The sequence below is a fragment of the Lepisosteus platostomus genome, chromosome 2 (genome assembly GCF_059453375.1).
Source record: "Lepisosteus platostomus isolate fLepPlt1 chromosome 2, fLepPlt1.hap1, whole genome shotgun sequence".
NCBI classification, from domain to species: Eukaryota; Metazoa; Chordata; class Actinopteri; order Semionotiformes; family Lepisosteidae; genus Lepisosteus; species Lepisosteus platostomus.
The window spans coordinates 66,813,604-66,839,659 of record NC_142612.1 but is presented as its reverse complement, the minus strand read 5'-3'; the positions used below and the strand labels follow the sequence as shown (position 1 = coordinate 66,839,659).

Genomic DNA, 26,056 nt, shown 5'->3' with positions numbered 1-26,056 from the left:
AAAACATCTGGGAAATAAAACTCATCACTTGAACTATTTTTGTTGCTTCAAAATGTATTTGAAAATGCTCAAATATGTAAAGTTGCTGTGAACAGATAGTACCTGCATTTCACACTGATTAAGACATTCCTGATAAGCCCTGATTCTTTGTATATTCAAAGGAGGCAGCAACTGTATTTAAGCACAATTATAAATAGAACCCAAACAAGCTCATGTCAGTGTCAGAATAAAGCCTACACACAATGGCAGCTTTAATTACTATAACCTCTTGTCCTGCATTTCTGAAGGGTAACAATTAAATAAATGCCTGGTTTTAGTCATGATGGAGAGAAATGCGCCCACGAGACTGCAGAATTATAAGCACAAGCACTCACACTTCTCACACAGTCAAGGCCACTGGAAAGATGCTGTCACTTTATTTACAAGGTGGGATCAATAATTTGGGGGGGGGATTTACTGCACAGCAGAGATTCAGAGGCTCTGAAGTCTGGCCTGTTCAATTTCATCACTAACACCGAATTCCTCAGCACCAACAAAATGGCTTTGGCACAAAACAGCAAGAGTCTGTTTAAGTCTGCAATCACAAAGCCATTTAGATTTTTAGCACCTCTCTCTTCAGGTAATGTTAGGAAAAAAAAACATGGAAATGTTGAAACATTCTGACTAATAAAATCAGAAATTAAAACCTTGGGATGAAAATCCTTTGAGAAAGTGGCAACATCCAAGCATGCTGTAGTAGACCAGTACTGTAATGATACCAACAGTTTCACAAACTAACCATGGTCAGCCATGAAATTCACTGTTGGGAGCTGTAAAAGCCAAGGAGGTTGTCATGAGACAAATTTGATTGCTTTAAACTTTGGTTGCACAGTTAATCTGTTAATGATATTAACCCCACCCCCGCGTGGGTAAGTAGAGTGCATGGCTTAACATCCGTAATCCAAACCAACTGGACTTGAGCAGCTACAGCTATTTCCTAAATCCTGTGGTTTGAGGACAGACCCAAATCTTACAAAGAACTCAAGGATACCATTACATTTTCCCCTTTTATCGCTAGTTTAGAATTTGTGCCATTTGTACCACTTTGCCCAGCATTCTTGTGTGTTTGTTCAGATCCTCAGCAGAGGCAGGTACAGTATAGCGCTCGCAGTAATTTCCCTAAGGCTGTGACCTATTTATTCAGGTGACTGCTGGAGATTTACCAAACATACATCTGATTCAATCAGAAACATACACACCTTATTTCATTGCAAGTACCAAATTCATGTTTTTACATGTTCATGATTAAATATATTATGACTTAATAACAAAAGGACATAATTAAATAATACACTTAATGGCAGAGTTAAGCACACAGGCCATTAAGTGTCTTTCCTTGAGGTGAATAAGAAAATGTAGGTCAACGAAAAAGTAGCCAACATTACAATTAACAAATACTCTACAAAATAATTAATATATATATAAATACACTTAATTTAAGACGTGTGTAAACTGCTCATGCATTTCTGAAGGGTAACAAATCACGCAAGAAATTATTCATAATCAGACAAAAAAACATTGAAAGATTTGTATTAGTGAATAATGTATTGCTTTAAAGAAATCTAAAATTAATTTACTGTTACTTTAACATTCATAGCACTGCACAAATCATAATTGTCATAACTAATTAACTCAAGTCCAGAAAACACAAGGATCACTTTTGTTTAGCCTCCTGTAATTAGTAGTTTATACACCCTCCTCTGAGGGAGAATTCAAACAAGATGCCTCCTGCTGTCAGGCATTAGGATCTGCAGTATGCTTTGGATCACTGTCATGGTGGGAATGATCATTTTCAGATCAGCTTCAACTTTCTAATAATGGACACTGTGCCCGGAAGTGGCAGATTCAGCTTTCTGTGCATTCTAATTTGTAGAGGTCCATGACCATTCACCTGCAGTCTTCAGGGAGCTCTCTGACCTTAACATGCTGCAGAATGTCTTGTGTGTGCGTGTTACTTCCTTTTATACCCTAGGGAAACAGGAAATCTTTGGAGGCCTCTGTATAGTTCCGGACGCTACTACTGTACTTCCAAAAAGCAGAATGTTAGTACAGAATTTTTTATTTAATATGATGGAATACTTATAGGTATTGTATGAATACATTTGACCCTTGTTTTTTGGAATTCAGTTATATATGTATACATGATTTTGCTCTGTACCATGGTATTACAGTTATATTTCTTTATTTTTAAGACATTATCCAATCCATAACTCTTGTTCTTACAGTATGTCAGAATGTGTAAAAGAAATCTGTGTAAAGAGAAAACAGAGAACACCTTTTTACATTAGTGCTCATTATTCTAAATAAGACAATTGTTTGCAAAAACTAGTTTTCAAACAGCTAAGTTTTACTTTTTCTAGGTTGATATATGAAACAAAAAGACTTCTTTGTAGAACATACCATAGTAAGATATTTTCTATACAAAACAGTTATAAAGTATTGCAGAACTAAGTGAAAACATGCTCCTCAACTTTCTTTCAGTTTAGGGTAAAGAATTAAGCTTTCTTCAGGGTTGTGATTTTTCTTTACATTGTTTGGTGTGAATGACCAAGTAGCAAAGCAGCTTATAACCATCTCATCAAAACTGCTTGTTAACAAAGGAAAGTCATTTCTAATTCAGTGCTTTATTCCCAGAGCTCAACCGGTAAATAGTCTAACAATATCACATTAACTTAAACTGCACCTGGCTTCATTTGCTTCTAACAGAAGTTATTAAAGCATAAACAGTGAATTATGTCTCTACAAGAGATGGGTTCAAGGTTGAATAAAAATAATTGTACTGAGGTTTCACATGAGAGTTCACATAATTTAATATTCATCTTCATCGCAGCTTGTTAATTTCACAATGATAAAGACATATAGACCAGAGTTGCAAGCCTTTGAACTAACTTTGAACTAGCATGTGAAATGGATACAGGTGCTTAAAAATGACATCACCGTGAAACACGACAAGGGTTCATGAACTGATGTTCACGACTGCTTTGTTAACTTGAGACTTAGTGTTCATGCCTTCTCAGATCTCTCTTGCACGAAACAAAATGACAAATCTTGTTTTATTGCTTTGCTGCACAGAGGGTTCAAGAAAATTGAAAGCTCTATAACCCTCCTTTGGTACTTACAGCATGAAGCTCCAAGAATTTAATTCCCAAACCCAATCCTACTTTTCCCAACTGTTCTCAAAGATCACTTCCGCTTCCTGTACACAACACCAGCTGTCAAGCAGGCAATGTTTTGTACAGTAATGACCGAGTACTGCAGCTACATAAAATCAATAGGCAGATTTCAGCACATCCTTGGACAGAACCATATAAGGATGTACTTTACACAGAAAAGCAGCAATTAAAAACCAAACGAGTTCATTCTGCAGTATTAAACACAAAAGCACCGGGGCCCCGTAACCTTTGATCTACTCCGGTAGATCTAGTTGTAAGCTCGCATGCTTTCACCCCGAGAACTGCCTCTCTCCTAATCCCACGGCAGAAGGAAATGAAAGGACAGCAGCGGCACACAGACTCGCAGGCTGCTCCACCTCCAGCTGGCCTGCTCTGGGTAACGCGGGAGACAGACTCGGCTCACAGTCTGCCCGAACAACGGGAGGCTGCATGCGGAGTGCGTCATAATCCGGTGGCGGGCATTAGCGAGGACGTGGGGCATCAGATGGTAGGCCAGACACCCAGAGGCTGTGGCATCTGGAAGTGGGGCAATTCCAATTAAAAAGATCCAGCCCATCACTTGGTAATGAGAAGAGAAGGTTTGAGGGGGAAGGAAAAAAAAAACAGGAAGGTGGAACCACCGAACAAGGCGTCTAAGGATTTCAAAGTCTTATTGAGCCCCAGCTGCTTAATATTATCTGTGTGCTATTTAAAGCACAGTTCCTAACCATCAACTTTTTCTTTACATTTGTTTCTCCACTCTCCCTCCCCCTCTCTTTCGCTTTCTCTAAGAACAGGACCCCAAACCACACTCTCCCATCTGCAAAGACGGATTGGTGTTGTAATACCCTGCTTCCTTCACTGATAAGCTTCTGGTAGAGTAAAAAATAGTTTTACACATATTACAGTACATGCACAGTCTGCCCAGGATCCTAGAGATAAATGACACAGCATTAACTGGCTGCAAATGTCTATTTCAGTGCACATGATTGAAGAACTAAAAAAAAAAAGAAAACTGAACCAGGGTGCTTTTTTTTTCAATGCTGCAGGTGGGTACTGTTCACAGGCTGCACAGAAGATACAAAGCAGCTCAGTCTTGGGAGCTGCAATTATCTCCGAGCTGTGGTCTCAGAGATAAGAGGAAAACACAATCAGACTTATTTCGAAACCTTGCAGCCACTTGTTGATTAGATATTATGTATTACACATCACATTAAATCCATTATTGACACGTGGGAATGCATTCATGCCCAAACTAGGGCAAGGTTCCTCTCCCCACTCCGCTGGGAGGTAAACCAGAATATTATGCCCCAGGGGAGGGGGTAAAGAAATGGGTTAATGGGTAGGTGTTCACAGATTCATAGCTGCCAAATGTACAGCTGGCTGATGAATGGGACTGGGCACAGCTGCTGCTGATCTTGTACCACATAACACAGTTCACGGGTCAGTAGGATAGGTAGCGAAGAAGAGGACTCCTCAGAAGTATGACTGTGAATTTGGGTGTGTTTTTCTTTCACCAGCTGTTGACTGATCAGCACTGTCTTAACTTGACTCGGTGCTTAATCTAAAATCTATCTTACACAAGACAAAGGAGAGACAAGAATATACATCTCCATTTCATGTTGTCAATAAAAGTACAGCATCTATAAAATTAGCTTCTACTTAATATACTGTATACTGTAATACCATCAAATACAAGAACAGAACAGGGTCAAGGAAATTTTAGATTTATGTTTAGATTTAAGTGATTTTTAACAACGGCTTCTAATTCAATAGAGTATTGTGAACCTACTGTAGGACAGCTCAGCAAATACCTTCTAATCAGGACTACAATAAAGTCACAGTTTCTAGGCATGAAAGAATTGTTCATGAGAAATCAAAAATACTCATCTAATCATTAATACTCTATAGATCATTTCCTTTATCTAGTAAGCATAAGAGTTCAGGACCAAGACTGTTGCTCTTCCACAAATTTATAAAGCAAAAATGAAACAATTCAGACACTTTGAAAAATATATTACAGCAGCATAAATGCCAACTGCTTGGCAACAAAACTACAAATCTATTGGAAAAGGAAAAATTGAAAAACATTAGGCAGAAAATCAAGGAGAATTATTCCAAATGAATCCAATTCACGACATTTATTTTTTTTAATGAGTCGCTGTGTTTCATTTCAGCAATATTAGCCTTCCATTTTTTTCCTCGAGCCCTGAATGTTTAATTTATTGAATTACTACAGCAATTAACCTTATCTAAGGCACGGTTTTAACAATAAACAAAGAACTCAAAAAAATGTTTCAATTTAAAACCAGATGAATGAAAAACATTTTTTTAAAATGCCATGACAAAAAAAGGTAATAAACACGTGGGAAGACACAAAGATACTGGCAAAGCAGATGAAGGAGCTCAGTTTTCCAGCAAGCTGTTCTGATTTTTTTCTCCTAACTGCAAACTTCATTTTTATGAAACTACTGTTTTTAATACAAAATGAATATATTTATGCATGAATAATGAAATAGTTACTTCGTTTAAGAGCCTCATAATCCTCAGTGTTACTTACCACCTGAAGTGCAGAGTACAGCCAGGTTAAGAATAGTCACCCCAAAGTGAGACAGACAGCAGTGTCCCATGTTTGCTCTTGATGGTATCATTTAACCACTGGACCACCAGAGTTCCCAATGCCTATCAGCACTGGAATGACTAACCAGCTATGTTTAAGCATTTAAAAAAAAACTTCATCCTTGACCTGTTCGTAACCACAACTTAATCTTTACATTAACTACAGTATTTAGAATCATGTGTCCGGTGCACAGTGGCATTTTCTACACGGACAAAAACCATACCAAAATGTTTTTTTTAATAAACATATGCTCTACTTTAAAATGCAATCTTTAAGACCTACATATCTCAGTTGTTCTTAATACGTGAACATCTCAAAGGCTAATAGCAAAAGGATGCAAAAAAGGCTGTTAGCTCAAGGTTGTGCTGGAGTAAACATCAGCGTTTATCATCTGTTAGGGAAGAGCACACTGGGGGCTTGCTTTATTACCATTTAGACTTAGTAAATTAAGCATGTAGTCCATTAAAAACACAGACATGCAGAGCAGTTCAGATATTGCATCCAAAGCAAAACTTTCAATAAAGAGAAGAAATAGCAGATGAGGACTACAACATCAGTGAAAGGAACCCCTGGGAATCAGGAGCTGATCTACAGTAAGCTTATCTGTTTTCTCTAATCCATTCAGCTCATTATCCAATTACTTCCCATGTTTCATATTCATGCACAACCTGCCTTTATACTTTTTCCTGCCAACATGCACCCCCACTCACTCCTTCCTGTTCTCTATTGGGTAACTGCTGACAGGCAAAAAACCCAATAAAAGCGGTAGATATTCATAACAAAACAGTAAAGAAATGAAAATACGCTGCAATACGTGACAAAGATTGACATTTTACTGCTTAAGCAATTAGATTGGCCACTACCAGTGAACATTTGGGAAGAATGAAGACTTGGGTAGAAGGCAGGTTATGTAACACATTGACATTTTACAGTAAACATGGCATCCGATTTGTATCCAAGACTCATCTAAGCTGGCCACCAAATCTTTATTTTTTTCATTATATCCAAACTTTGATCCTATATGTAAAGTAAAAACAAGACAAGAGTTAAATATTTCTGGAGCATAATGGTATGAAACGAAATCACAAAATGACATGCTATCATCTTTTATGGTAGTCTCAGAAATACGATCTTAAAAATCTTAAGCAACTATAGACCAGTTTTGACTTCATCTGTGCAGTGTGTCCTGTAATACTGAGCTTTTATTATTGGGTCATTAAATTTAGATAGGAGCATCAGGACATAGATATAAAAATGTCAAATTTGGATAATTTAGTTGCAAACATACAGTACATATTTCCATACAAATTCCTGCCGCCACTCCAAAAAGTCTCTGTATCCAAAATAATAATATTCTTAAAACCTCCTTGCCTTTTAAATAAAGAAAATCACACCAAGAATTAAGAGAGCCCATTTGTCCTCAAAATACACATGATTAGTGGAGCAAACAGCATGTACTGTGTTCAATAGACGCTGTACTGCATAAAACCCAGAAGCAAGGAAACTCATCTGTTCCCCTTGAACACATCCTCAGTCCCAAATCTGAAAATGTTATTGAACCTTCAAATGAAAAGAGGGCTTGATGGAGAACAAGAAATAATGTCCTCTGCAGTCACAGTTAAAGCAAACTTTCAGTGCAAGTAAAACCCTCAGTTTTGTTAACGGTCTCCTCAAGTGCAGAGATTAACAGGATTACTTTGTGGAAAGGACAGACTGTTAGGACAAAGTTCAGCATTCAACATTATCTTTTTGCGCAGGATAAACCACTTTTTGTTCTGTCCCCGTCACTAGATAGAATTGTGAGGAAAATGTTCTCAACTTAATGGAAAACCACGAAACAGATGGCATGAGAAACAAATCAAATCTTCCATTTATATCCTTGTAATGGACCTAAGCATTTATTTCCATGCAAGAAAACTAAAATGCAGCATACAGTGCATACAGTTTAACAGTGAAGGACATTCTAGCAAACATAAGGAGTTTGCTCAGTGAACAACATTCTATTAAGTGCGTAGTACTTCATTCAGCTTTAAGGCCATAGCTTTACTATGTCCTTATATTGTTTTTACGTTTCATTCCCCCTTTTTACCACAGAAAGCACAACAGCAGTTTTGATATTCATTTCAAAGGTGGCACTGAATTACAAAGAGAAAAACAAATAAAGGCGATTAAAAGCGACACAAGCCAAGAAGCTTGTGACTCATTCGGCAAAATTACATTTGAAAGAACAGCAGGGAACCTGACTGCTTGTCTCCTGTTCCGTCTCATAAGAAATCTCCAGCACAAAAAAAACACAGGCCTATGGGGGCCTATGAACTGCAGATAACCAAGTAAAATCCAAGCAAGGCAGTAAAACCACTGTCTTTGTTTGAAAAATCAGGAAAAGGCATTGGATGTAACTGCTGACATTTCTTTCAAAAAACAGTTGCAGTCTCAAAACAATTCCTAATTCTACCCCTAATCCATTATGAGCACTACAAAGGAAAGACATGAGACACAGATGAGACCCCTAAAGAGACAAGCCCTACAGCAGAACCAGTTGAGACACTCCTGCCCTTCTCTCACATCCCCAGCACAAGAGATACAGTAGATACAGTACAATCCGTATGCTGAAAATCTTAAAGAAAAAGACCACTCTAGTCAAGAAGAACAAAAAACCAAATGGCAGCAGGTCTGAAAGATTTGTCGTATAGTAATAAACATTTTTCAGTTTAAACAAGAGAAGATGTGATAGACGTTATCATAATTCAACAGGTGATTCTCAAAGCTCATGATGGACCATGCACTATAGGATACAAAAAACAGAAACTATAGTAGAAGGCTTTTTAGGTCTGTAAGCATCTGTGACAAGCAACATTTCAAACACTTCAAGCTTTTCTTTAAATCTTATCTACAGGATATGCAGAAGCATGTCACATTAGAACTCAAGTCAAAATTTGAAACATTCAGTATTTTCTGTATTTGATAGAATATGTTAATATTGTACTGCATTTCCCCCGAATGAAAAAAACCCATATAAATAGAAAGTACCTCCAAAAAGTCAAGAACATAATCATCCAAAAAAACATCCATCACACACAAAATGGTTTGCTTCAGACACCAATGGCATTCCAAAACTATTTACAGAATGGTTTCACTGTTTCATACCACATTGATATTGCTTGCACAGAGGCCATTGTTGTGCACAAACACTATAAACAACCTAAAGTATTTGTTATATTGTAAATCTTGAGCAGCTACTGTAAGTTATTACAGAAATGTTGCACAGGTATAATTATCCTGCAGACTTTGTGGAATCTAGAAGTAGTGTTATTGGGGAAATAGCAGAGAAAGTAACAACAGTGCAGAAAAAGGTAAATTTACTTTAAGCACTTTATTTAAAATGTTTTGCAATAATTATGCAATTGCATAACAATATAAGTACAGTATGCTTTCAAATACCCATGCAAATACCATACACATTTATTTTTTAAGACTTCCATTTTTATACTTTTTTCACATTTTCAATTTGTATTACAATGTTATAAACATACAGTACCACACAAAAGCCTGGATCCATTCTTCTTTGAAATCTGCATTGTTGGGAGTTTTCGGACACCAGACAAAACAAAAAACATATTAGAGTTATCAATTTTAATTATACCTGTGATGTCCAATATCTCTTAAATGGTTTATCATGCTGAAATTCTGAATTTAAACTTAAAGGCTTCAGAATAATAAACAGATCAGTGCTTGTAACAATCCAAAATCTGTCACATTTTTTCTCAAGCATCTTTTGTCTAATACTTTCAGTCTATGATGTACACTGTTTCATGAATTGTTTTCTCCAAGCACTAGTTTTTGCAATGGATTTAAACTGGATAAGTCACATTAAAAATTGCACTGTTTTGTGTTCAATGTTCAAGAAAACGCGACACACTTCTTCCCAACAACACAAAGTTAGGATTTAACATTAGCATGATCTTACATGATTTGCATGTTTGAACTTGATTATAAGAATTCCTCAGATGTATTACTCACAGATGTAATTTCACAAGTTATAGTGTTAGTCATAGGTTTATATGAAACAACAAACATTGAACAGAAACAAGCAAACTTATTGAAGCTTTTTTTTGGAGGCACAAATGGTAATTTTACATAGCAAAATGAAACCTAAAATAGGCTGCAATTACAGAAAAATTGTGAACGGTTAGTTAAAATGTATTTTCAGAATATATACCATCTGCTGCAGAACCTTTTTGGGGAAAAACAGAGGTTTGCAGATTTTTTATATTTAGGCAATGTCTTATATGGTGTTTTATGTACACTGAATTGACCATTTTCATATACTGAAATGTACAAAATACAAGGGAAGATAGAGTAAATGGGCCAGTAAACACATTTTCATTGCTTTGGTGGCAAAAGAGAGAAATTGTTTAATTTTGGCTTGTTTCCTTGTCACAATTCCTCACTCCTGGGTTCAGGCAATTTCTGAAAGACCACACAAAGTTATCAGAAGAATAAAAACATTTATTTAGCAGTGGCATTTTACCAAGCTCCATTGTCTCCAATGTTTTAAATATCTGCTGCTGGTGTTCACTGAGCCTTCAGGGTACCCACATGAAACAAGGGAACCTACTGTACATTGTAATTGTAATTATTCAGGAGATGTCTCTCTCTCGGTTTTCATTTGTAGTCAATCTGTCATTTGACTACTATTAAACATGAAGTAACAACAGAACACACTGGAGCAAAAGAAATATGCACCAAGAAGAGCAGTTCGCAAGCTCACCCAAAGCACACTCAATTTCTCCTACTGGCATCTGGTGCTAGCTGGTGTGCTACCCAATACCACTTCACCATGTCTAACTAAAGGAAGTGGAGCAGGCAGGTCTTTCCATGCAGACACGGTAAACAGGAATGTTCAGATACAAGGCAAGTGGTTAATAAATTGTGCAGTTAACTAGTAAAACCACACCTTAAAAAAGCCTTCTGTTCCTTTTGTTAATGGAAAAATTGCTATAAGGTACAGTACATGCCTACTAGGCTTTCTCACAGCATTCTGGAGGTGCAGGACTTATGATGACAGGTTGAAACAGCTAAACCTTCGCAGTACTGGTAAAATCTTGGTCCAGACAGGTTTGTTTGAATTAGACCAACAAATATGCAAATATGCATGGACATAAAACGGAAGAGGTCAAATAAGGTTTATAAGTCTCAAATAGCACCCTTTTAAAGAAGAGACTAGGTCGTGTTGGAAACAATTTGCAACATCTACTGTACAGCATGTACCCTGGGAACATTAAAGAAGTGCTTGGGATGTGCACTGCTATCATAAGACATGTGGCAATGAATTAACCCTCTGATCACTTGCTTTGAAACACCTTGATTAAAGATACTGTCCTAAATGAGAGTACAAATCAATCAGACTCACAGGAAGCCAAGAATGCAGAAATGGCAAGATGATTCTTGGGAAATGAGACGACAAACTGAAGAAAGGCACCTCTTATGTAATGCTACAGTTTCTTCAGATACAGTACATGTTCTGTATCATAGCAGCTCACCCTTGATTGAACACCTTGACATCACTTGTCAACTGTCCTGGATCTATTGCTTTTAAGACAGCCCACCCTAGCTCTGTCTTGAAGCTTACAAAAGAGAGCTCCAACACAGAAACCTATCAAATATTCAGAGGGAGACGTTTAAATAATTCATGTTATAACAGTATTTTCTATTTTAAGAGCTTGTATGAAACCTTAATAGTTTTTTAAAGGAATCTGTGCCCAGGATATTTGTTTTATTCAAGTGGACGCAATGAAACTCGCTGATGATAATGAGAGGAGCAGGACTTGGGCTCAGGTGGAAAAATAATTTCAGTAAACAAGCAAGACAACACAGGAACAACTGAACCAGAGGCAGGATAGGACGAGATCATCTCACAAAACATGATGCGAGAGGAACTGAAATTGAGCATTTACAGTAGCACACATCATAAGGCATTACAACAGGAGACTCCAATGTAAATGGACAGTCTTTTTAAAGACTCCACTGCTCACAAAAAGACTTGGCTTATACAGGAATTTAGGATTTTAATAAGGAAAGGCAGGACACCAAAGAGGACTTGGAGAAAATCTGACTTATATGATATAAAGAAGTTTGGAAAGATTTACTGCATAAAAACAACTGAAAACTAAGCAGAACTATTTTTATTCAAAACTAATTAACAATGGTAACTAGACCTCAAGGCTGACGTTTCTAATCCATTTCAGATTTCCCAGTTTAAACCTGATATATCTGGAGAGGCCGTAGTTGGATTCTTCCTAAATAAAATTTGCTCAATTCAGAAGTTAATATTTTAGTGTGAGGAACCCAGCACACAAACCTTAATTTTTATAAAGTCCTTACAAAGTGACTATAACATCCCCCTGAAGTGGTCCGCCTGGATTTGTAATCTATAAATAGCAGTTCATAATTCTGCTGTTTTATTGCTTGCATAAAGGATGAAAAGAAAACACTGCTTTTCGTATTGATTCTAAAATATTTTGTAGATTTATGGAGTGTAAAATGACTGTGTAAAATGACTCCGCTCCTCTTTCGCAAGTCTATCCAAGAATCCGAACCTATTTTAAAGCTCTAAAAGTTCTTGCTCAGCACTTATTTGCTTGAGGATGCAATGTGACTCATTATAAAGACCATAAGCTCACATCTGACTAAAGTCACAATTTGTTTTGTATTATAAAGTTCAAATAACCTTCATTGTTTAAATGGCAGATTTGAGCAAAATGAAAACATTTCAAATTCTGGATTAAATGAAACTGAAAAAATGAGGAATTTTCTGTTGACGTATCGAAAGTTGGTTGATTTTCCTTGATCGTAAACAGGTAGGATAGGTAGAAGTGGCTTGAAGACTTCCTGGAAATCTTCTCTTACAATTCAAAACAAAAAACAGCAACAAATCAGCCAGTTAAATGCAGTTGCTTAGTTTTCCCCCCTTCTTGTTAATACCATCTGCTATTACTGCGAAGTGAGCTGTACATGTACGGGCTTGAATATCTTTAAACTGCCAGGAGGAAAAACAGCCACGTATTGATTTTTATCTCCCTGCTGGAATCTCAGAAATTCAGAAAAGAGTCCCAAGCAGAACAGAGGTAGATGTAATGATAATACCAGCCGGGTAAGAGGTTTTAATTGAGAATTTCACTTGTCTGCCTTCTTTGTGAAGTAGCTCCAATGGGACACTGTTCTTCTAAGCAGTACAAAAATCGTCAGCCATACCCCTGAATTGTTGATACTAACATTTTCCAGCATTAGTATTTAAGATCCTATTGGTTCCATTGCATATTTGTTTCCTGAAATTCTGAAGGTATTTTTCCCCACCAATAATGGCTAACATGAAGTCATCTAACATTCTGATAATATTTCTATCAGCTGCCAACACTGCTTAAAAATCAACAGGCAACACTTCAACCTACATATACAGTACCTAATATAAGTGTACCTCCAGTGCACATGACAATGGCCAAATGCTGCTCTAATGCTTCAGTTAATCTTTAACCTTTGTAGTTTAAAGGGGATCTGCAGTCCCAATTTCTCAGACCGGTTATTAAATCAAAGTAACAAAATAAATTCACTGACTTTATAGAAATTATACAAAAATGTTAAAAATTCGGAATTAAGCACAAAATCATTAACTTTGTAAAAAGAACTGTAAGTCGGCATGTTGTCGCAAACCCCTGGTCTCACCATGGACGAGAGCAAGCGTTTGAGCAAACTGCAATGTGATGGGGCCCTTCCTGCTCACTAGTCACTGTAATGACTAAAGTAATGTGATATACGAGTGAGTAAGGACAGGTTGTGCAGCAGACATTTCACCACAGAAATGTTCCAATGTGATCTGCATGCAAAGTTAACAGGTAATTTGTATGTGTTGGCAAAACCTCGTCGAGAGCAATATTACTATTGTATTAAAAGATGTCTTCACAAGCCTGCTTCTTTACAATGTCATTGGACCACAACACGTCAGTGGAAATTTTGTTGCCTTGTTCTGAATCGCAAACTTGGATATTTAGTCTATTTTGTGATGTTAATTGTAGATTTTACACGTTCTTGTGTGCATTTTACTTTTATTGTTCTTTGAAATGCACTCAATGCTGATTCTTGTATAACCCTGAATTATAAGAATAGCATTGCAGGTCCCCTTTAACAATATTGGATTCTAATAGACCAAGTTAACTTCAAAACGCAACTGGGCAAATGTGGTATGACCTCCAGGCTACTAATTGAATACAAAAATCAAATGTAGTCAAGGTATGAAAATGTTTCATTCTATCGGGAACTAAAGTATATTTAAGGTGCAATAAATCTCAAACTACTTTTGCATGTCTTTCTAGAAATGTCCTTGACTTTATTAAAGTAAAATTTTTCACTGTGCAATATTTTGTACTGCATTCTTAAGTGTTGCTGCTTTCCGTCCAGAAAGACTGTACAATTCTAAGCCTAGAAAGCAGGATACTCCAAAACCCCAAAAGTATTCTCAGTGTGTAACAGAAAATGAAATGCTTCTTCGCTCATGTGTTGCAGATATGATGAAAATGAAAAGTTGAAAAATGCATAAATTACACAAGAATATATTGGACTTTGCATACATTGTAATTATTTTCTTCATCAGAATCTTATGAATAGGTAATTAAGGGAATGAAATAAATGTTTTTTCTCAGACAATTAGTTATGAAACAAGAAAATAAAAACTGTACAGAAACCTCATTCCTCCAAAGTGCTTTTGGTGTACATGGGGTAATTGTTTTCAAATACTCAGGAAACAAATTAAGACATTCTTTTAAGTTCATGTACATCCTGGAATCATCAGGTGTAAAACATTTCCTCCTTTGCATGCAAAACTAGCTCTTCATGTACCGAACACCCAGAAGGAGAACATACATAATTTAACATAGTCCCTCCCAATGTTTTCAACCGTGGTGATATACTGAGCTTTTTAAACCCATAGAACAGATTCATAAGGCAAAATGACAAATGTGACTGTGGAATATTAGGTTCAGAGCTCTGCGGTTAGATTATAATCAGACTGGAAAAGTTACAGTCTGCAGTATCTGAGGAGAACAAAATGGAGAAATAAATCTGCAGACGCCATATTCTCCAGGGACAAGCAGTCACACAAACACACCTACTCTTATCAGTTTTTACACCCTTTCAGCTTCATATTTCATACAACCTCAGCCTGCACCCACCACCCCTTAAAGATGAGTGGACTTTACATTGATTGGTATGACACTACAAGAAATCAGCCAGAACACAAGAATACTGCTTGAAATTTGTTACTTGCCTTTTCTTTAGATTTCAGATGACAAAACCTGACATGTACCGTACTATCACATACACATCACTGTGTTCCAGTGTGGGAATGCCAATCTGCAATCCTGGAAAGAGCAGTCACTGCACCAACATGCTTCCATAGGTTGACCTTGTGTAGTTTCTCCTCTGTTTATGCAATCAAAAATTGCCTGCAGTTCTGGTCAGTCATGGTTCATCTCCTGCACATGTTATTCTGTGAAGGTATGGGGCAAGTTTGATAAAACCTAAGAGTCAAGTGTGATATGGTTTTCAATTCAAAGTTCAGCAGGGATAATAAAAATGTCCAGTTCCACAGGGATAATAAAAATTAGGTATTTCCAATTCTATCCACATGCAGGTGGTTGTTAGCATTAGGTTTTAGATTATTAGTTCGTCATCTACTAAACAATAAAGAAGTAAAGAGAATTCAACTACTTTAGCCACAATTACACTGAGCCTGTTTGAAGCCAGACATCCAGCCCATTTCAAGTGATGGAAAGACCTTTTTACTAAAATTGTGTTTACTTCATTTCATTTTTAATAATTGATAAATATTGATAATTGATAATTATCATTATTATGCCTTCACTGTGGTGAAAATATCAGCATACAGCTTGGGTATCTGTAAGCAACTTACCGTATCGGGCCTGAGGTACGTACATGAATTGCGTTTTCAAGAGTTTCCAAAAGTAATCCAAAGGAAATCCTAATCAAACCAAGTAATCTGGCTTCCAAAACCAGGGTCTTTGGGACTAATTTCAACTACACCTGTTTTATTATTGCTTATATACTGATTTTACAAGGCTTTTGTAAAAGCATAATACAAAGTAAACGCTTTTAAAACTTGTCAGTATTACTGTATGTATTTTATTATACTGAAGATTGAAGTTTAACTCCAGAGAATAGGTTTTGAGCAAGTCCGGTTTACTTGCTTATATGGACCCTACATCATTCTTGTTTTTTTTTTACCACTGGTTTAATTTCTTGCACTATGTATGTATCTCACACTCCCTTTTATCTGCTCCCTTGCCAAACAATACAGGTCCTTGCACTAGGAGAATTATTATAAAGTTGTCAAGATGAAAAAATATCCCTCACATTCCAAAACAACTTTCTTCCTAATGGTGTAATAAACAGAATTACAGTTGAGATCAATACCTTGTTCCATACATCATCTTATCTCCAACGTGCTTCATGGGTGTTCCTTTCAACTAGCACAACACCAGATTCACAAAGTCAAATTCCCAGAGAACAACACCCATCTCGACCAGCACAATCTCTTACCTACTGTAACTGACAAGCAGCTCAAGACCATTTACCCTGTCCTGCATTTTAAACTCTTTTCTGCACATTTAATTAATAAGGTCCAAATGAAGTGTTTTACAAACAACAAAACAAAGAATCAAATAATAGTCACATTTTCAACATGTAGTATGTATTGAAAAGATGTAGAGCAATTGAATTTACAATGGATAGTTATAAGGTGAAAGATCTTCTAAAAGATAAACCAATATTAAATACTGTTTTTTCCACAACTGATTGTGAACCCCATGTTCGTTGTTAAAATGTTTACTGGACTGTACAATTTAGACCTATCCTTGTACAAAACTAATACCAAATTCAAAAGATATATTTCAATTTAATATTTCATTAATACTAATCTACAAATAACTAAAAACCTTGTGAAGGCTGATGTTTGCCTTCACGAACCAAGAAAAGTGTCTGTTTAAAAGATTAATTTCTTAATAGTCCTACAAGGCCTATTTTTTAAAACATTACAAATGGAAAAAAGAGGTTCAATGTTATTTAAGTTTAAAACATCTGCATCTCATCCACACGTACATGGTGAAAGGCACGTGGTTTTAAAAAATAGCACAACAAAAAATAGGTCAGTGTGTTCTAATATAGCTTCAAAAATCACACTTATTTTACTGGTTAACTGAAAACAGAATTGGAACAAAACACAGTTTTGGGTTTCTACACAAACGACATCCAAACGTGTATTTTTTTTTATACACAAGTGCAGAAAATGTTCTCAGGAGGCATGAATAGAAATTGTATGTTTTACATGGTAAAGTGTGGGAAGAGAATGATTTCAGATACAGGAGACTGAAAAGCAACTTTTGATTTTAGGCGCACAATGTTGTTCTGTAAGGTTTTGTTATGAGGCTGACATCTTGAGAAAAATGTTTTGACAAAATTCACTATTTCTGTGTTGCCACACGCTACCCTGATAGCAGAACTTGGCCACTCTTCACTAGAAAGAAAGTTTCTAGTGCCCGTCACATTCTGCCACCTGCGTGTCCTGTACAGTACAGCCTTACCCAGTTTCACCACTTTGAGCAAACATACTAGAGGGCTCACAGAAAAATGACTGAGCCACTGAGCTAACCCAGCCTACAACCATACAGGCTTCCTCTCATCCATCTACAGTATATACTGTATTGTGTGACTGGCAAAGTTGTCTTCAATTATCTTAAAGCTCTAATAATCTATGGAAACACAATAGCTTCTCTGTTTTGACAAAGTTGAGAATTCTGCTACGATCAAGACAAGTCCAAGTTCAATCTCTTGAAAGTGTGTGGCAAAACATTTCTCCTGAAGTAGGCAAGCGCATATCTTATGATAAAGGCCTTTGAACAGAAACGAGCAAGAGCAAGAACAATTAACCTAAACTTAATTACACAAACATATTTCCATTAATCTGCCTTCTTTTGTGTAATTCATGCAATAGCACAGAACTAGACATTTCTTTTCATGCAGAAACAGGTTCAAAACTTTCCTTGTTCTTTGTGTACGTCACTTTGTAAGACACCACAGATCGTCAAAAATCAAATCCTGGCTTGGCAAAGTAACTTGGCTTCCTGATGATCGAAGTCAAAAGCCAATATACTCAAAGACTGAAAGAGAGGTTGCCCTCCTGGGTTTTTGATTTAACTCAGGGGTTAACTAGCTAATTGTCTGATATAATTATGCGCCTCAGTTCTCATTTCTGTGCTGAAGACAAGTGATAAAAGACCAAATTATTTCTGCCAGGTCACACCGGGGGAATACTGCTCCCCTCCCCCTGACGCTGACGACAGTGTGGACGACTCCAACATCCCAGGTTGTGCGATTTCCAGTGACACTTGACTGTGGACAACACATCGGCCCTCGTCTTCACAAGACGGTGTGAGGTCACCCTGCTCCCTTTGACTATTTTAAAAGCACATCTTGTTAAAAATCCATGGAATTACTCTGTTTACAGGCCTGGCAAATTTAAAACGGTGAATGGAAAGCACGCTACTGTTGCAGATTATTTACTCTGTGTTATCCTGAGTGAGCTTGACAGAGGCTCCTAAGCTTTTTATTTTTTTACTAAGAGTATCTTCTTCTTTCAACTCTGCATCCTAAAATAAATTAGGGAGACAGGGATGGACTGGACAGAGAAATCTGAAGGTTCACAACATAGTTTAATCAATTCTGGATAAATGTATAAATAATAATATTTGAGCGAAAAGTAACAGTTACAGTACGTACAGTAGTTACTCCCTGTGTTAAAAAAAAAAAACAGTTTATCTGTTCACACCTAGACATGATTTGAAGTAGCCATTACAAATATTTTATTTACACGGAGCTCCTGATTTTAATGTTTTATATGGGGGTAAATTTACAGGTTTGATTCTCAGAAAAAAAAAATCAATATCAAGCAAATGAAGTTTTCCGTTTTGTGTGCACAACCTCTAACATTGTTACAGCACAGGAAATTGAGTCAAATCCTAAATGCAGAGCGCAGCAACTACTAAGACGTGCATAATGTTGGGATATGCGTGGGCACTGATGGGACACATTCCAGCTATAATGCCAAATGGGAGTGAAGAAATTGACATTATTTGTTCCAGTGACCCAATTATAATTTTACCTGTCAGAGAAGCTGGCCTGTTTTCTCCTCGTGGAAAAATGGTCTGTGGGATAAGCCGAGTGCAGCTTTTACACACACTCTTGAAGAGGTAAATGGATTTAAACAACGTTACCACTAATGTAAAGCATTCGGTCTCACAGCCTGTCCCCATGCTGGTCCTCTTTTCCAGTTTTTTTTTTTGCTCTCCACATAAAAGGAGAGAGCTCTAGCACTGCTAGCTAAGACTGAAAAGAATGAATTAAAAAAAAACACTGGAGGTTGGGAAGAGTTATTTCAAGGAGTGAATTAGTTGGATTCCCATAACAAATTGCTCTGAAATCGAATGTGCTCCCTATGCAAATCACTCATTGAGACGCTGCCGTTGCAAGTGACAGAGAAGCTGCTTTTTTGTTCCAGACACCTGCAGCACTACTGACTTGCAAATGAAATCGAATAAGATACTGTCATCTTTGAGACACAGCGTTTGCCTTCCTGTTAATGTACCTAAAAGAATAGCATGCTTCTCTTGCCTACTGGTTTTACAAAAAAAGTACAGGGTGGTTTTCAGTAACAAAACTGTCAAGAACGAGATGAATTGTGGATCCATTTGTAGAGAGCACTAATGCCCTTCTTCCTGACTACATTTCCTGATTTATAATAACGGATGTCAACTTGTCACTATGTGTGTGAATTTTAATTATTCCAGGAACTGCAAACAATCAGTATATAATATCTCAATATCAGTTTGTAAAATCCTTTAGTTCACTCCCTCAAACACTAGAAATGCATTAAAATTGATCATGGATAATGTACTAACCCAAGTTGTAAATGCACTTAATTAAAGTGGGAGGAATAACAACTCGGAATTTCTGCATTCATAAAAAGAAACATCCTAATCTGTTATATCCTGTACAGTAGAAGTACATCCTAAGCCACTGAGACTGCAAACATTTATAACCCTTAATAATTGGACGGCATCTGGCCCAGTAGGAATTAAGGGACCTGGACACCCAGATTCTGTCTGCTTTCCTATTCCAAAGTTTATCCCTTTATGTTGATATGTGCAACATCTATAATCTTTCAAAATTTGTCAAACTGTTACTAAAAAGTACGAAAAAAACATGACTGTCTTTCAGTCTAGTTGCACTGCGTAGCTTGTTAAATTAATAATTATTATTAGGAATTGCTTGCATTTGTGCAGTGATTTCCAAGCCAAAGTACTTTACACACGAGAGGGAATGCAAGTCATCCCCCACTGAAATGAAGCCATTAAGTGCCAAGAGCTCTACCACACCACACCAGGTAGAGAAGAGAGAAATTGCTTCTCCAATTGAATGAATGGAGAATTTAAGGAAAGCCAGATTGTTCAAGCTCAGAAGTGCATTTGAACCAGGACAGTGGGGTTAACACCGTTTTCTTTTGAAAAGTTCCACATGATCTCCCATAACCAAGTTAAGTCAGGGCCTTGCCTCACCTCCAACAGGACAGTGTCCCTGGTCACATTACTAAGACACTTACTTGAAAACTCTGGTCCAGAGGGCAGAGTGTATGTTTCTCTTTTGACATGCACTTGGACTGAGCAAAAAAGAGAAAGCAGCCAATTTCATTAGTCTGCCAATATATTTGATTTGAAGGAACACGCGCACACAGGAGAGAAGCAGGTTTCAAGTAATATGCACAAAAAGACCGATCTTTTGGACTTAGCTATGACAAGTCTCAGTTGTTCATTTCTTCCACCCCTCAGTCTCCATTCAAATACAAGATTGAAAGCCATGGATTTCCATTCCAGTGGACAATTCCCACAGGGTTGTAAAAAAAAGCAGCTTATGCTTTCAAAGTGTCAGCTCCCTAAGAGATAGTGCTAAAACCCATCTTCTCAGCTGAATGCTTCTGTAAATTTGTGAAGCTAAATTATTAATACACCAAGAAAGCAGGAAGAGTAATGTTTAATGCCACATCTGTTTCTTGCCTTTTACATACTCTGGTAAGATCATGCGTTATGACTGTGTGTTTTGTTTTCAGATAATGGGATGGATTTTAAATCAATAAGGTCCAGTTTATAAACGCAAAAGGATTCCAATCTTCCAAGAAGAGACACTGAAATCGAATACTCTTAAAATATATCAAATTAAAAGAATATGTAAAAGAATTTAAGAAATCAGTCTATATTGAGATACAACACATTAAAAAAGCAACTGCAACAAATCGTGAAGTATTCAAGAAACATAAGCACACAAAAACTGTTTTTTCCCCAAAAGAGACAACCATCTAAACCCTGGAGGCTCAAAGGAAGCAGTTATTCTACGTTTCTTATATGGCTCCAAGTCTGTAAAACTTATTAAAACTAAAATGGTGTGATGAATGAAATGTAAACCATTCAAACATAGTGATCTCGGTTTTCTACAGCTAAACCACAGGCAGTCTAACAGTGGCTATTCATTTCCAGAACTGACAAACACCAACCTTTTCACTTTGAATCTATTTTTCCACAGCTCAGCACCTCCAGCACTGAGTGGTAAATGTTTAAGATGACCCCTATGGGATGGGAACTCTTTGAAGAACTCGGCAGCACTCAGGAGAAAAGTTTCCTTTTGAAATACAAAATTGTCTGTCTGGCTGCTGTTCCCTATTGAAATCTGGACATTCTGGCCCTGGATAGATCCAGGAAAGGTAAGATCAGAAGTGAACATTTGTTCACACTACATTAAATTTTCATGACGGCATTCCAAAGCATAAAGGAGCAAAGATCAGAGGCTTTACCTTGTACACCTGCCCATATGTGCCATTTCCAACGAGTTCAACCAGTTCAAAAATTCCTGCAGGGTCCTGTAAAAAAAAAAAAAATGAAAAATTAGGATAAGAAGGAAAGCACTGAATTAAAAAAAGTGAAATAGTGTAGAATGTTCTTGCTAATTTTTTCATCATTGGGAAGAAATATTATAAATATCTTTTCAAAATAACCAGCAGATCTTTGATTTATAATTGTCTTAAGAAAGTCTGTAATAAGTCTACAGTAGTATAGTATTACAGCAATGAAACAGAAATTTTAGAAATCGGATTCTGTTTTTATTGTCATCTATGAGCATCTCCACGTGAGTGTTTCTTTATTTCTTTTTTTTTACTGTAAACTTTATATGGCAATTTGCTTCTTTACATAAATTTGAAAGAGAATATTTATCTTAGACATCACTTACAGCTCTTGCAGCATTACGTTAGAGGAAGTGAATTACAAAATGCAGACCATGCAGACAGTAACGTCCTGTGGCTTGAGCAAAGTTAACCTCATTTGCCATGTTACTCAAAAATAGAACATGAAAACTAACATCTGCTCTACAGGTATATCGGAGAGCCACAAACAGGTAAAACCAGGTTACATATCACACTTCATACAAGCACAGTCTTGTCCATGTTCCACAGGATAGAATCCTCCAGGAATCCTACTTAATTCTCCATTTGCACACAACCAGGGATTGTTGTTAGCAGATAAGATAGGTTGTAAACAAAACGGGCCATTCAGATCATCCAGCTTCTTTGGCTGGCAGAAGCAAATAGTGACACAAGAATCTCAGCTTTTGATTCTGAAGAAACTTGAATCAGATCCTATCCATAATCCTCTCTGTTCATAACCAAAACCAAAACAGATTCAGTTCTGTTAGTCTGTCAGTGTAGGACACTGGTTAAAGTTGCTTTAAGCATGGGTATATACAATATCTGGTTCAAATTCCAGAGCAACAATTTAATTTTTCTTAACTTTAAGATCAAAACTACACTCAATATTATTTCAATTGTCTCATGTACAATTACTAGGGTATTTGTACTAGGTTTAATATAACTTCCTTTTGTTAATTCTATTGTTTTAATTAAATGCACTAACATTGTTTGACTCTTTTGGTGAGTCCGAACAGAAGACAAGGTTTTGTGAGTGCATGTATTCAAGTTCTGCTATACAGTTTATTTCATATTATAAGACAACTAGAAAGGCACACTTCTATTGAGCAAGCTGGAGCATTTCCAAAAATGCATCACAAAACAGAACACAATGGAAAAAAAGAGAAAATGAAAGGAAACTGAGGCTTTCGTTTAAACTTTGTTAAACCACACATTCATTACAGAGCTCACACTTTTTTTTTTTTGGGGGGGGGGGAGGTGCTTTACATTAAAATGTACAGAAGTGCAGTGTGTCCACACAAAAAATTCTCAGGGGACAATAAATCTGATCTTACTTAATGTATCTGTGTAGAGTTATTTTGTATAGGAAATGGAAATAAACAACTTTCAAAAAGCATGAAAACTTGTGTTCAGGTAGCTATATTTAAAAATGCACAAACTAGGAATGCAAAGCCCCAGTGTCATATCAAACATGAAAGCACCATGCCATCTAAAATTAAAGCATAAGAAAAACACACCTTTACTTGACATTTCAGGTAGAACTGAAAATGCAATGTCCTCATTGGCCTTTAGAAGTACAATATACTAGCAGTATATTATAGTAGCATATAAGAAGGATTTAATACGTTATTTTATTGAAAACTGCTCTTGCACCATGTGATCTTCTGGAGGCTGTGACAGTAACATCCATGACAAACCACCCCCATATCAGCATGTGAGGATGTGCGATATCAGCGAGCATCCCCTGAGCACCGCTGATTGGCTGGGGGAACACTTCTCAGGGAGTGCGAGAAGCCGGGAGTTGAACAATGATGCACAGAAATCACAGCAACAGCGAGGGGGTTTGTGGTCAATTAATGCCCAGCCAGCCAGCTTCCACCACTCAGAAGGACACTGTACCCCCGCCGTGCACTACTGCACACAGAGTAATCCAACATCCACAGGGAGGGGAGCCTGACTTGAGGAAAAAATAAAACACTATGCACCTATAAGGTGACCATCCCAGGAATTCTTTGAAAAAATTTAACACAACACCCTCACAGATAACCAAGTATATTCTTTTCTTAGATTAAAAGCAGGTTCTTCCCTACAGTTGGACAACACCGATCTGATCACAATAACCTGGGTGTCAGCCGCACGTTCTGAATTCTGCCCATCTAGGTGGAGTGTACACCATGCACAGTACTGTAATCCCACATAAGACAAAAAATACGGTAAGCACAAATGCATCTGGAAATACTGTGAAAAATAAACACTCCAAACACTAACCACAGTTGAAAGGGAACTTTGCTCTCTTATGACAGCGGGAATTTCTTAGATCAGATTTAGCAAGGGCAGAAGTGACCAGTAACAGCACGCGGTCGCACTCGTTCACACTACATTTTTGAGGGAGGATTGAAGAGACAGACAATCCCCGCCTGTACTTTGGAAGGAAGATGATCACTCCAATTAAAAATAAACCAGAAAATTCAAAGAGACTGCTTTGTCAGGGTGTAGCCTCTAATGCAGGTTAAGTTTCAAAGAGAGAAGAAAAATGGCAAGGCATCTCAAGCAGTGACAGTAGGAAGTAGATGAAAATAATGCAAACGAGCTGTGAAGTTATTGCCCCAAAATTCCCTGCTATCTACATCCAAATAATGAAGATTACAAGTGTCATTTCTCGGATGTGAACACATCCATTCATGAAGCAGACACTGCGTTTTGCGGAACAGTTTAAACTGAATGAAAAGCTAGCAACGTTTTTTTTAAAGAAAATTCAATAAGGCCCTACAACAAAATGAAATGTCTCCTGCACCCCCGTAATTTTGGAGATGAGTAACAGAGCCCGAGCTATTATTGTTCTGTGCCAGAGATCCAGGGTGTCTAATCTACATGCCATCATGGTGCCATCATAAATGCAAGACTGAACACAGGGGTTTGGAGAAAAACCACAAAAATGACTCTGGATTCCTCTGCCTGCAGTTGCTAAGCTATTTGAATAATAGTTGGCATTCAAGTAACACGCATACAACCTTTTCACTCAATGCTTGCCTATTTTCAAAATCAAAGTCTATAATCACTACAAATCACAAAGAAGTTTGCATATCTCACTAAAAAACAGAACATCAGGTGAGCAATCTGCATGGTTCATTATAGATATAACGTATTATGTAAGTTTTGTGGATTTACTTTAAAAATCACTTTAAATTAGCCCTTCTCCTTAGAAAATGTGATTTTCATGCTTTTATAGCAATGTTTTTTATTCAATTTTTGAGTCAAAAGTGTATTGTTCTGTCTCAAAATAAGAAAACCAACATTAGAGTAGGTGTATAAAATGAAAATCAGAATATATGAATAATGACCCATGACAGAAACAAATTAATGCTTTTACTGCTTACAAAGCACCAGGGAACATAAAAAGTGCAGCCACTGAGATTTCAGCACCATGTTGCAAAGTGTTTTTAAGTTTCCATCAGAAACCATACTGAAACATTTCTAGAAGGAGCAGTGTACTGCACCTCTCCGCTCAATAGATTTTATAAAATTACATTTTATATCATCTCTCACTGAACAGGGCTGTATATTAAATTACAAGATCATGTTCTGAATTGTCTATCAAGGTCCAAATCAAAATCCAGACAGACCAGTTTGCATTACTACTCTCAAAATGTCATATTATGCTTGTGATTCTTTGACCCCTGACATTTCAAATGAGCAAGGAGATTTTCCAGCATGAATTCCACAAAAACCACTAGCGAGAACCAGGTAAATCCTTCAGAAACAGTTTGTTGACGTATTCTGAAAACTCACTCTGTAGGACACAATCATTTTAATTGAAAGACTTGAGAAAAACCGTCCCAATACAGATATTCGGTATGTAAATAGGCTTGGGTGTCATTTCGTCTAATAGGTCAGTTGCTACATGATTATGAATCTGTCATGATTGATTTACATAGGAACTTCAGTTGTTGTGGGGAAAAATCCCATTTATTGGCATCTCATTCCTCCTTCCTACATTTTACAAATTAATGGGTGGAGAATCCCAGCTCTCTCTCTCCGATCCTGTGGATGGTTCAGCATTAAGCAAGATGTTAATTTTTTTCATTGTTAGAGAGTGATGTATGTCTGAAAACAGTTCCCTTTGTAGGTGGTCTGCAACAGCTGTCACTG

At 37.0% G+C, this 26,056-nt stretch overlaps 1 protein-coding gene across 8 annotated transcripts in view; it reads right to left on the bottom strand.

Annotated features, from left to right (window-relative positions):
* The window catches only part of LOC148676840 (TRAF2 and NCK-interacting protein kinase-like), a 115,077-nt gene that overhangs the window by 78,106 nt on the left and 10,915 nt on the right, over positions 1-26,056 (bottom strand). For all 8 annotated transcript variants that reach the window (XM_088614130.1, XM_088614152.1, XM_088614138.1 and 5 more), the window contains exon 3: positions 21,779-21,844. In XM_088614130.1, coding sequence (XP_088470256.1) covers positions 21,779-21,844 — 66 coding nt within the window. The remainder of the gene's footprint in view (positions 1-21,778; positions 21,845-26,056) is intronic.